Here is a 13,088-nt window from a genome sequence, read left to right on the forward strand (position 1 = left end):
TGCTGATCAATCTGGTATTCCTAGTGGAATTACTACTACCTGAAACAAACATTCAACTATTCCAGTCAGATTTTTGTCAGAAACCTCTGATCTGCATGCTTGCTCAGGGTTTATGGCTAAAGGTATTAAAGGCAGAGGATCAGCAAAGAAGAAGGAAATAAACGTCCGCCTCCATATTCCTCTCACTTCAGCATCCCTTTTCAAATACAGGGTAGTGCAAGAAAAACCAGCCCATCTGCCTGGCACAAACGCTAGCTTACAGGCAGATGCCTCTCGTCCCTGTGTGCCTCTTATTCCGTGTGTGCTCCCCAGGTTTATTCAAGCATTTGTTTACCTGCATTTGTTGCCATATGGGGAACACTCTCTTATGGCAGGCAGAAGGGACTTTTTTTTTCCTGTGTCACCCTCTAATTTCTAATATCCCGGTGACATAATATTTTTAGCCTCACTGGCTAGCAGTACTAGCAGTGCTGCTATTTGGGGTGGACTTGCACCAACTGCTCATTGGACACAGGAGTAATCTTTTATTGAGGCCTAGTGGTGACTGGTAGCTGCTAGATAACCGTAGCCTTTTTAGATGGTTTAGGGCCTGTTTCCACTACACGCAGATTGGATGCAGAAAAACTGACTCCAATGAATGCCTATGGGAAAATCTGGATCAGAAAAATCGCATTTAGTGGAAATGGGCCCATAGGCATTCATTAGAGTCAGTTTTTCTGCATCCAGTATCTGTGTGTAGTGGAAACGGGACCTAATGTCAGTTTGTATTTCTGATGGTCACATCTTCTGAAGGAAAATACAAGAGATAATAGAGGAGCATAGGTACAACAATATTTTCATTCATTTGTGCCTAACATTCCCTAATCTTTAGTGATTGATGCATGTGTCACATGAATAATTTCCTGTTTGTTGCCAAGGTTTGTGGGGTATAGCCTGAATGAACTTTTTTTTTTTTTTTGCTGTTATGCATTGCTACCATTATAGACAAGACAAATAACATTTATAACGCTTTTCCTGGAGGACTCAGAGCTTTGAGCTGCAGGCACTAGGGTGCGCTCTGTAGGCAGTAGCAGTGTTAGGGAGTCTTGCCCAAAGACTCTTAGCTGAATCGGTGCAATGATGCCTTGCTGTATACCTTGCAGAACACTACTGAAATTCAGCCAGTAGTGATGGAGTAGCACATTGCTATGTTAATAGTAAAGCCATGCTAGCAGAAGGAAGTTCAAGAGAACTATTCCCCAATGGCAATCATGTCACTGAACCCAGAATCGTCCTTGTGACTTAGACTGAACAGAGAAGCAAAACAATCTGTTGGCTGATATAGGATATAACAGCAAGCTTGTCTAGAACAAGTCAGTACATGATTCATTTTATTGTATGTTAATCCACCCTGATGATTTGTTTGGGAGGACAGATGAGGTGTGTGAAGTCCCACTTTAGTTTCTGGTGCAGCACACCTGTGGAAGTGTTACTGTGTGAAGTCTATTGGATTGTAAACTGTAATGCTTGTTAGTGCAGGCGTTGCTGGCAATCTACTCTTATTAACCCCAGCTGCTGTACATGTCTGCAGTGTGCTCAGTTAGAGAATGTTTGTTACAACGTTCACTCTTATCATTCTGCTTTGTAAGCTTTAAGACATTTTAGTTTTTTTTTTATTCTTTCAGCAGGATAATTGCTAGCAACCAAGTGATTGTTTATAGTGTACATTCAGATAATGATGCCAGCTTGCAATCCTCTAATACAGGGATGTCAAGCCGGTCCTTTGAGGGCCAAAGTCCTCACACATTTTCAACATAGTTCTAATTAATGGATCTGAATCAGGAACGGTGTGGTCCATCAGGTAGAACACATTCCTCTCTTTCTCAGTCCATCCTAAACACTGACATGGATCTGGCCCTCCCAGGCCTGGAGTTCGACACATGTTCTCTAATTGGTAATTCTGGGCTCACTGGAGGTGCCATGTGTTGGCAGTACAGATGTTGATACTTGGGTACTTCTGGTATTCAGTGCAGTTTTCAGCAGTGTTATTGCTTATATCCTGTCCAGTAAATGATCCCTGTAGCCAAAAGATTGCTAACCACTAACTAAACTCATCTGAATGCGGAGCCTTTTTTGAAAACATTGCCCTAAACTACAGAGACTGACATTTTATCAGCCAGTTTCAAATACTTTATAGCTGAGCACTTATACCAAATATCAAGTTCACCCCATGCCACAGAAAGTCTCCTTGGCACCAGCATTGGCAATATTAGAGCTGCACGCTGGTGCCCCCTAAATAATGCAGTAACAATCTTCTTCACCTATTTATTCTCATGTAGTGCTGCCACATTCTGCGGGTCTTCAGGTTTAGCAGTGTCTGATTCACACACCTGAATCAATCCATGCGGTTAGTTTAGTCAGACTTTGGGCATAGCAACTGGTCTGCATACTCAGTCTAGGTCTGTGGCTTAAAGAGAACCTGAACTGAAAATAAAAAGTCAAAATAACCATACCCAGGTCATGCTTACCTCCTGTGTAGTCTACTCCTCAATCTCGTTCTCCACTCCTGTGTCCAATTTGACCACTGTGATCAATGGATTTTCCATCCTCCATTTGGAAAATGGCCATTACCCCCTAACAGCTTCCTGGTCAGCACACTGTTAAACTGTAATATCACTCACTTGAGCCATAGGAAAACATGGACATTACCTTGCACATTCAGTTGTAACTGACACCTGCTGAAATATAACTGACAGCAACTGGTATATTTCAGTTCTGACAAAATATTGTCAGAACTGGAAGGGATCACTGTAAGAAGAAAATGGTGAGGTTAGTATGTAATATTCATTTGCAGCTACATCATGTGTTTATTTTAAATAAATTTCCTCGCTTCAGGTTCCCTTTAAAGTACTAGAGGGAGAGGATCAACAGAACAGCCAGGCAATATGCATTGTTCACCACATGATGCCTTTAAACAAGACAGTGCAAAGAGCAGTAATAGTATGGAAAGTTCTGTACTTTGAAGTAACCAAACTGGATCACTTTTGACTAAGGGCTGGTTCACACGGGCGTGTTTGTGGCGTTTAACGCAGCGTTTCAGATGCAGCTTTTTTGGGATCTACGCCGTCCCATTCAAGTGAATGGGAATGTTTAGAGCTGGGTTTTGCAGGCTTTCATGAAAGCCTGGCAGTAGATCCCTCAGTCTGCTAATGCCTTGACAAAGGGGACCGCATTGGCCCCGAAACGATCATCGATGTAGACGACTGTTGATGTCATACATGTGTGCATATGGAACAATAAACACAGTTTGTTCCTGAAGTCTGTGTGCGGATCCCTCTTTGGATTACTGGCGGTAGATCCCGGTGTTGCATCTAGTCTCGAAAGCAGCATGTTGCTTTCAGAGGCAGTAAATGCCAGGAAACAATAGCAGAGACTAGAATTGCTAGCCTTGAACGCTTCTTAAAAGCCTTCAAAAGCTAGCGTCTAAACGCTGGTATTTAAACGCCGGCTTTTTAAAGTGGCGCCGAGCGAAAGCTCGGCAGAAGCCCATGTGAGCCAGCCCTAGCTATTGAGTGAAATTTGGCTTCTAATACAGAGGGATGCAAAAGTTTGGGCAACCTTGTTAATCATCATGATTTTCCTGTGTAAATCATTGGTTGTTACGATAAAAAATGTCAGTTAAATATATCATATAGGAGACCCACACAGTGATATTTGAGAAGTGAAATAAAGTTTATTGGATTCACAGAAAGTGCGCAATAATTGTTTAAGCAAAATAAGACAGGTGCATAAATTTGGGCACCACAAAAAAGAAATTAAATCAATATTTAGTAGTTCCTCATTTTGCAGAAATTACAGCCTCTAAATGTTTCCTGTAGGTTCCAATGTGAGTCTGGATTCTGGTTGAAGGTATTTTGGACCATTCCTCTTTACAAAACATCTCTAGTTCATTCAGGTTTGATGGCTTCCGAGCATAGACAGATAGCTCTCTTTAACTCACACCACAGATTTTCAATTATATTCAGGTCTGGGGACTGAGATGGCCATTCCAGAAGGTTGTACTTGTTCCTCTGCATGAATGCCTTAGTGGATTTTGAGCAGTGTTTAGGGTCCTTATTTTGTTGAAAGATCCGGCCCCGGCGCAGCTTCAGCTTTGTCACTTATTCCTGGACATTGGTCTCCAGAATATGCTGATACTGAGTGGAATCCATGCGTCACTCAACTCTGACAAGATTCTCAGTCCCTGCACTGGCCACACAGCCCCACAGCATGATGGAACCACCACCACATTTTACTGTAGGTAGCAGGTGATTTTCTTGGAATGCTGTGTTCTTTTTCCTCCATGCATAACACCCCTTGTTATGCCCAAAGAACTAAAGTTTAGTTTCATCAGTCCACAGCACCTTACTGCAAAATGAAGCTGGCTTGTCCAAATGTGCTTCAGAATTCCTCAACTGGCTCTGTTTGTACTGTGGGCAGTGAAAATGCTTCCTCTGCATCACACACGCATACAGCATCTCCTTGTGTAAAGTGTGTCGAATGGTTGAACGATGCACAGTGACTCCATCTGCAGCAAGATGATGTTGTAGGTCTTTGGTGCTGGTCTGTGTTGACTCTTGACTGTTCTCACCACTCGCCACTTCTGTCTACCCAAGATTTTTCTTGGTCTGCCATTTCGAGCCTTAACTTGAACTGAGCCTGTGGTCTTCCATTTCCCCAGTTTGTTCCTAACTGTGGAAACAGTCAGCTGAAATCTCTGAAACTGCTTTCTGTATCCTTCCCCTAAACCATGATGGTGAACAATCTTTGTCTTCAGGTCATTTGAGAGTTGTTTTGAGGCCCCCATGTTGCAATTGAACCCCTTAAATACTCTTTCTCATAATTGGATTCACCTGTGTATGTAGGTCAGAGATCACTGAGCTTACCAAGCCAATTTGAGTTCCAATAATTAGTTCTAAAGGTTTTGGAATCAATAAAATGACAACAGTGCCTACATTTATGCACCTGCCTAATTCTATTTAAACAATTATTGCACACTTTCTGTAAATCCAATAAACTTCATTTCACATCTCAAATATCACTGTGTGTGTCTCCTATATGATATATTTAACTGACATTTTTTTATCGTAACAACCAACGATTTATATAGGAAAATCATGACTATTAACAAGGTTGCCCAAACTTTCGCATCCCACTGTATACCAAACATGCATGATCAATCTCTTTTTTTCCTGTGAGTATGAAAAAGATTTTTGAAAGCTTTATTTTTGTAGTATTTTTTTCAGAATTTTCTAATACATCTTTTATTGATATTTATTGAAAGATTCTATAAAAAAAATTCCTCGATCTCCCCCTCCCCTCCCCCCCCCCCCTTTTTATTCCGTATAATCAGTATTTCTTTTACTTATCCTTTTTTTCAGGAAGTCATGATACTACTATTCGGCTTTGGGATATGTTGGGTGGAAAGACTCGTGTCACATTAACAAATCACAAAAAGTCTGTCAGAGCAGTTGTGCTACATCCGCGGCAGTAAGTATATATTTTTTTTTTTTTAGTTTCAGATCTAATATTGCTCATCCTCCATTGCCTCAGCATTTAGATGCTGTTTCATTTAGTTTTGAGCAGGGAGTGTCAAACTCAATCACATAAGGGACCAAAATTTGAAACTGTATGTTGTGGGACAAATTTATTGAAACCTCCCTAGCGGTATTGACAGCTATACACGTCCATACAAAACATGCTGTGAACAGTATAAACGTGCTTACACATCAATACTCTCCTGCACTGTAAACTAGACCCTTGCTTGACACATTTTGGCAAGTTGCAGGAAAAAAAGGTTATGAAAATCTGGTATCCCCTGATGACGGTGGAAGGCCGAAACTAGTCGGGACGAGAGTGGGCATTGCTGCATACCTGACTGCAAGTAATTGTGCTTAGTACCACATTGAGTGGGAAGCGTGTTTTGCTGAGAGGGTCTCTACTGGAGTAGGACCCTCTGAATGTACACCCATATTTGAATAAAAAGTGCCTTTTTGAATTTTCCACTGAGAGACCCCTTTTTGATTTTTTCCTGTGCACTAAGTTGCACATTTAGGAATTCCATAAACTCGTGGGCTCTCTGGAGGTGGAAGATGCATATGGTGACAATCTGCTGTGGATTATATAGTGCTACTGAGTGACTGTGATATATTGCATATGGTGACCAGGATACACCCTGCAGTGGCTGCTGTGCGACAAGTTAGCAAAGTCACCACCTTGGGGCACCTCTCACTCAAAAACTACTATTGATGAAAATGTATTGTATCACTTTTTGCACAGAAATCCTGGGGAAATTGAACGCCAGGGAGGTTTTTAAGATTCAACATGTATTGAACAGTCTAAATGTATTCACATTACTGTCCTTCAGTAAAATGTCTTTCTTCAGCATCAACATTTCTCTTCCTGGTATTGAGTTACTATCTTTCATTCATTGAAAAATTAGCATAGACCTTATTTGAGACAGTCATCCACATTTGAATCTTTTGCAGGCCACATAAAATGATGAGGCGGATGAATTCGGCCCACGGTCCTTGAGTTTTATTGCTCACATACAGTGGCCATTAATGGGTTAACCGATAAGGTTCTGTGAAATCCAGGCACATTTGCAATGATTCCCTGATATATATAAAGAGGTGAAGGCAACAAAAAGTAGAACATTAATTATAAATTCACATATAAAAGATTGCAGCGCTAAACAGTACAGTACAGTACAGAATGGAGTTGGGCTGTAAAGAGAAATGGGATAGTGCTCCTTCACCCATCAAAAATGCCAACAATAAATAGAAAAAGAGAGACCCACCTGAAAACATTTAAAATATTAAGCAGCTTACCAGGGCCATGCAGTGCAACACTGGATCTTTCACGCTGACTGATCAGTCGCCAGAATATGGCTGAGCATGTTCCATGCTGTAACAGGAGCCCTAGTGGCTGACCGCACTTAGCCTTCTAAACGGTGCCAGCGCACAGATCGTGCGAACTCTGGTCGCAGTCAATGCGCAGGAACCGTTAAGAATTAGCCGCAGACAACTCAGAAGGGAGCCTGTGAGACACGGGTGATTACAACTTCACCCACTGGTTCAGGGTACTGCCACCACCGCGGTTACCATGGGACCGTGGAGCCCATAAACTGACTAATCCTGCGAATAAAACGGTTAAACACACGATATTCTGTCTAGCCAACAACAAACAAACAGTAGCGTATCTTCAGAGACCCGGGATCAGTTCTGTGTGTGCTGATAAGCAGGGTAGCAGACAGTGAATGACTTGGAGGAAGTCTTTTATTCACAGCAATATAAATAATTAATATATACAGACAATTATTAAAATCAACAATTATTAAAACAGTAATAGCCAGTATAAAAAATAAAAGAAGGGAGAAAAATACTTAGTTCCTGGAAAGATGTCCTTTTTGTGGGAAAACAGAGTTCTGGGTTTCAATTTGAGTTCAGAGTTCAGACCAGGTGGATGCCAGCATATCCTCAAGCTGGCATCTGATGAATTCAAGATGTTTCAGTGTGGAGGACACTGAGTTTGGGTCCTCAGCCATTCTTATGCCCCTGCTTCAGTAGGAGGGAGTGAGGGCGGGGAGCCATACACCCCCTTAGAAGATGAGATGAGCCCTCCCCTTATCCTGGGGGCTAGAAATCATATCTACCCATATATGGGCTCTATCTCACAGAACCGTACAGGTCAGGGCAGATTTATTAACATTTTCAGGTCTGTCTCTCATTACCCAGCGCCCTGATACCAGACATGAGGGGTGGGACCCCTGTGGTATCATCAGGGCATTTTCAAACTGCCTAACTGGCAGTCCTTACCTCAGAATGTTCTGAAACTTCCTCAGAACCAGCACCGGGGCTCATGCTACACTTCCCCCACGTTTGGCGAAGCTGCCATCTCAGGAACCCCAGAAATATGACAGATCTGGGAAGTTATGGATTATGCTATGAGACTCAGCAGCTAGAACACATCCTGAATAAACCTAACAGCTGACTTCCCTTTGATCTTTACCAGTGAGCAAGGTGTCAAGACCTCCCGGAGATTTGTAGCCTGCCTGGCTGCACCTAGGCATCCTGATCACCCCTTGGTTAATTAACATCTACATGAGATCAGCTAGGAGTCACCTTATACCTGATGGATGGGCCATCCGCACAGCTTGAAGCCAGGGACTCTCTGGGCCCAGGCTCATTAGCATATCAAAAGAGCCATCCAGCCTTTAGGATGGTGCTCTCTCTGCTAAGAAAAGGACTTCAGCTCCCCCTACACACTCAACCCCGATTGTATCGATTTGAAGCGCAATCGATGCAGGGAATCGAGTGCGATCGCTTTTTCTTCACGGGCGGTTCCAGGACGCGCCTGCGGCCCCACAACCGTCCGTGACAGCCCTCCCTGGGGAGAAGGCAGATAGACATTCATCAGCAAGATGTGTGTCGTTGCCGCTAACCTGCGAGATCTGATCTAGTTCCCCGTTGGCGTTCTGGGGTCGGCTGCCCGCTGCGTGTCGGCCAACCTGGCTGACGGGTCTCGGGTTGCCGGTGCGGCGGGAAAACCTATTGGAGCCTGTGGCTCGGTTCCCCTGGACCGGGCGCGGTCTGCTACCCTCAGGGTTGACCCGACATGGACCGTTCTGGACAGGGCGTTTGCGCCACTGCAGTCGGACGTGGTGTCTGCCGGGACTGCTGACAACGGGCAGTGGGTTGGTTAGGTCAACAGCCAGCCCACGCGGGGTTCCCCTGCTAAGTGGCTGTGGACCTAAGGGGACCCCGCGGGAATCCCTGGACCTTCCCAGCTCCTGACAGACGGCACATGCCCTGCAGTAGTTTGCTACATCCCTGTTCATTCGGGGCCAATAAAACTGGTTCCGAATACCAGCAAGTGTCTTGCGGACACCCGAGTGCCCTGTCAGAGGATTACCATGTGCGGATTTCAGCACATGTCCCCTGAACGCACTCGGGACCACAAGCCATTTGGTATTCGCGTGGGATCTACCTGTAGGGGGCTGTACAGACTCACTGTACAGTCTCCCACCTTCCCAGTACACCTTGAAAGCGGCCCCGTCTGCGAGGGGCTCAGCGGCTTGCTGCCTGAGCACCTCCAGGCTTGGGTCACTTTGTAGTGCGGCTGAGAATACGGCGCTGTCAGTTTCAGCCAATTGGCTCATGTCACACGAGGCCAGCGGCTGAAAGGTCTCATCCCTGCGGTCAGAGGAGGGGGAGGAGGCCGGAACCCCCTCCACCTGTTCTGAGCTCGGGTTCTGAGCAGTGCAGCTGCGCGGTACTGCTAGCACAGGTACACTGTCAGAATGGCACAGACGGACATTACTCAAATCATCATTGCATGCAGTAATGACATTGACAGGTATAGACATTTTTTCATTACAGACAGGTTGTACAGTAAACTCAGGTACAGTTACAGCATCATCACAACAGACAGTCTGTACATCAAACTCAGGTGCCTTTGAAGCAGGCACTATTGAACCTGGTACCCTTGAACTGGGCACATTCAACCCACCTCCCCCTGGTGCTCCCCCAAGTGTATAAAGTACCTGGTGGTGGGTGGAGAGTCCGTCTCCTTCCGTGAGCGACAAGGCGGTCGTGGCAGGTTCATAGTAGGACACAAGCTTGCCCAAATCAGTCCCCAGCAACACAGGGACTGGGAGATCCTTCATAACCCCAACAACCCTTTCTTGGATTCCTCCCACTCCCCAATCCAACTTCACTGTCGCGTGGGCTATGTGAAAAAGGGTGCCCTCTACTCCAGTAAGGGCAAGGGATCGGCTGGAGCTGATGCTCTCCTTTGGCACAAGATGTGAGTGAACTAACGTGATGTCAGCTCCGGTGTCTCGAAATCCGGTGACAACTTTGCCGTTCACTCTAACAAGTTGCTGCTGGTCGGTTCGGTCGCGGATTTCCTGTCCGCGTGCAAACAGGCCAAAATCTGATGATCCAGGCTGTGGTTCGCTGGCGGGTTGCCTCTGCTGTGGGTGAGGTGCAGGTGATGCAGATGATCCAGGTGCTGGTGGTGTCTGTCTCCGCTCCGGACAGTCGAATTTCATGTGTCCGGGCTGGCGGCAGTAGTGACAGGTGACCTCTCCAGGCGCTGCAGGCCTGGGTGCAGCAGCTGCGCTGGGTGGCCTCTGTGGCGGACGGCTCACAGGGGCAGGAGGGTCTGCCGAGGTATTGGGCTGACCTCCTCTCCAGCTGGATGGGACAGTTCTGCGGGTATCAGCCACCCGGGTAGTTGCAAAAGTCTCAGCAAGGTCTGCAGCGACAGTGGCTGAAGCCGGCCTGCGTTCTAACACAAACTGTCGTACATCAGCAGGGCAAATGTTCAGAAATTGTTCGAGGACTATCAAGTCCTCCAGGACGCCATAAGACCCTTTGGTGAGGCCTAGCGTCCACTGGCGGAGTGTGGTGAGCAAGCTGCTGGCCACATCTCGGTACGAATCAGAAGACTTTTTCTGCCAGGCCCTGAACTTTTTCCGATAGGCTTCTGGTGTCAGCTGGTACTTAGTAATGATAGCGTCTTTTATAGCAGCATAATCATTATCCTTTTCCGCAGGCAATTCTGCGAAAGCATCAAGCGCTTTGTAGCGCAGCAAAGGTGTCAGATGTCTGGCCCACTGGTCTTGGGACAGACGATACTGACGGCATGCTTTTTCGAAAGATCGCAAAAACAAGTCAATGTCTGTGTCTTTCTCGATATTAGCAAATTTAAATTTTGCACTTACGGGTGCTGCAGCTCCTTCAGCAGGGAGGCTGGGCGGTGAACTCCGGCTGGCCTGTTGCACTTTTGCCATGTTTAGCTCATGCTGTCGTTGGCGCTCCCGTTCCGCAGATTGGCGCTCCTCACGCATGTACTGCAGGTACTTGTCCAGGTCAGTCTCCATCAGCTTTTGTAATGCCTGCTGCATTACCGGGTCAGCACCCATGGACAGTCCAGTACTGGCCAGTTCCGGGCGAGTACTGTCAGAAACTCTGGGATTGGGGTCCATACTGACAGTCTCTGGCGTAACTGTTGCAACAGGGCCCGCAGGATGCTCAACCTCTGTACGCCTAGGATCTTCAGTCTCTGGTTCCCCTAGACTGTCAGATGGGCTGGTATCCACTTCAGCGGACACTCCCGGCTCCCGCAGTTGCTGGGCATCCCATCTGGACAAGTCTGCTATCAGGTCCCGTTTGTTCTTGCGGAGGATGCCAATGCCCCTCTCTTCGCAAAGATTTTCCAGGTCTGCTAGGCACATGTTCTGGTAGTTCCCGGACATTTCCATGCCAAATAAAATAAAACTTTTGGGGAGGGGTACTGGCTACACAGTCTCTCTGTATATATAAAAAATATATTGCCTTCCAGCTACACCAACGAATTAGTTCGTTTCTCGATAGCGCTAGCGCTATCGTAGATACTTTCAGCACAACACAGGTCCCAACCGCTGCCTAACACTGTCACATGAGCCCTAGTGGCTGACCGCACTTAGCCTTCTAAACGGTGCCAGCGCACAGATCGTGCGAACTCTGGTCGCAGTCAATGCGCAGGAACCGTTAAGAATTAGCCGCAGACAACTCAGAAGGGAGCCTGTGAGACACGGGTGATTACAACTTCACCCACTGGTTCAGGGTACTGCCACCACCGCGGTTACCATGGGACCGTGGAGCCCATTAACTGACTAATCCTGCGAATAAAACGGTTAAACACACGATATTCTGTCTAGCCAACAACAAACAAACAGTAGCGTATCTTCAGAGACCCGGGATCAGTTCTGTGTGTGCTGATAAGCAGGGTAGCAGACAGTGAATGACTTGGAGGAAGTCTTTTATTCACAGCAATATAAATAATTAATATATACAGACAATTATTAAAATCAACAATTATTAAAACAGTAATAGCCAGTATAAAAAATAAAAGAAGGGAGAAAAATACTTAGTTCCTGGAAAGATTTTCTTTTTGTGGGAAAACAGAGTTCTGGGTTTCAATTTGAGTTCAGAGTTCAGACCAGGTGGATGCCAGCATATCCTCAAGCTGGCATCTGATGAATTCAAGATGTTTCAGTGTGGAGGACACTGAGTTTGGGTCCTCAGCCATTCTTATGCCCCTGCTTCAGTAGGAGGGAGTGAGGGCGGGGAGCCATACACCCCCTTAGAAGATGAGATGAGCCCTCCCCTTATCCTGGGGGCTAGAAATCATATCTACCCATATATGGGCTCTATCTCACAGAACCGTACAGGTCAGGGCAGATTTATTAACATTTTCAGGTCTGTCTCGATTTACCCAGCGCCCTGATACCAGACATGAGGGGTGGGACCCCTGTGGTATCATCAGGGCATTTTCAAACTGCCTAACTGGCAGTCCTTACCTCAGAATGTTCTGAAACTTCCTCAGAACCAGCACCGGGGCTCATGCTACACTTCCCCCACGTTTGGCGAAGCTGCCATCTCAGGAACCCCAGAAATATGACAGATCTGGGAAGTTATGGATTATGCTATGAGACTCAGCAGCTAGAACACATCCTGAATAAACCTAACAGCTGACTTCCCTTTGATCTTTACCAGTGAGCAAGGTGTCAAGACCTCCCGGAGATTTGTAGCCTGCCTGGCTGCACCTAGGCATCCTGATCACCCCTTGGTTAATTAACATCTACATGAGATCAGCTAGGTGTCACCTTATACCTGATGGATGGGCCATCCGCACAGCTTGAAGCCAGGGACTCTCTGGGCCCAGGCTCATTAGCATATCAAAAGAGCCATCCAGCCTTTAGGATGGTGCTCTCTCTGCTAAGAAAAGGACTTCAGCTCCCCCTACACACTCAACCCCGATTGTATCGATTTGAAGCGCAATCGATGCAGGGAATCGAGTGCGATCGCTTTTTCTTCACGGGCGGTTCCAGGACGCGCCTGCGGCCCCGCAACCGTCCGTGACACATGCTGTTTTAAAGAGAACCCGAGGTGGGTTTGAAGAATATTATCTGCATACAGAGGCTGGATCTGCCTATACAGTCCAGCCTCTGTTGCTATCCCAAACCCCCCTAAGGTCCCCCTGCACTCTGCAATCCCTCATAAATCACAGCCACGCTGCTG

The 13,088-nt window shown here is 46.2% G+C and overlaps 1 protein-coding gene across 1 annotated transcript in view; it reads left to right on the top strand.

The window, feature by feature from the left end:
- Positions 1-13,088, top strand: part of PLRG1 (pleiotropic regulator 1) — an 80,336-nt gene that overhangs the window by 54,270 nt on the left and 12,978 nt on the right. The window contains exon 12 of the mRNA XM_068269550.1: positions 5,400-5,508. Within this exon, the coding sequence (XP_068125651.1) occupies positions 5,400-5,508 (109 nt within the window). The remainder of the gene's footprint in view (positions 1-5,399; positions 5,509-13,088) is intronic.

Source organism: Hyperolius riggenbachi, chromosome 1 (assembly GCF_040937935.1).
Source record: "Hyperolius riggenbachi isolate aHypRig1 chromosome 1, aHypRig1.pri, whole genome shotgun sequence".
NCBI classification, from domain to species: domain Eukaryota; kingdom Metazoa; phylum Chordata; class Amphibia; order Anura; family Hyperoliidae; genus Hyperolius; species Hyperolius riggenbachi.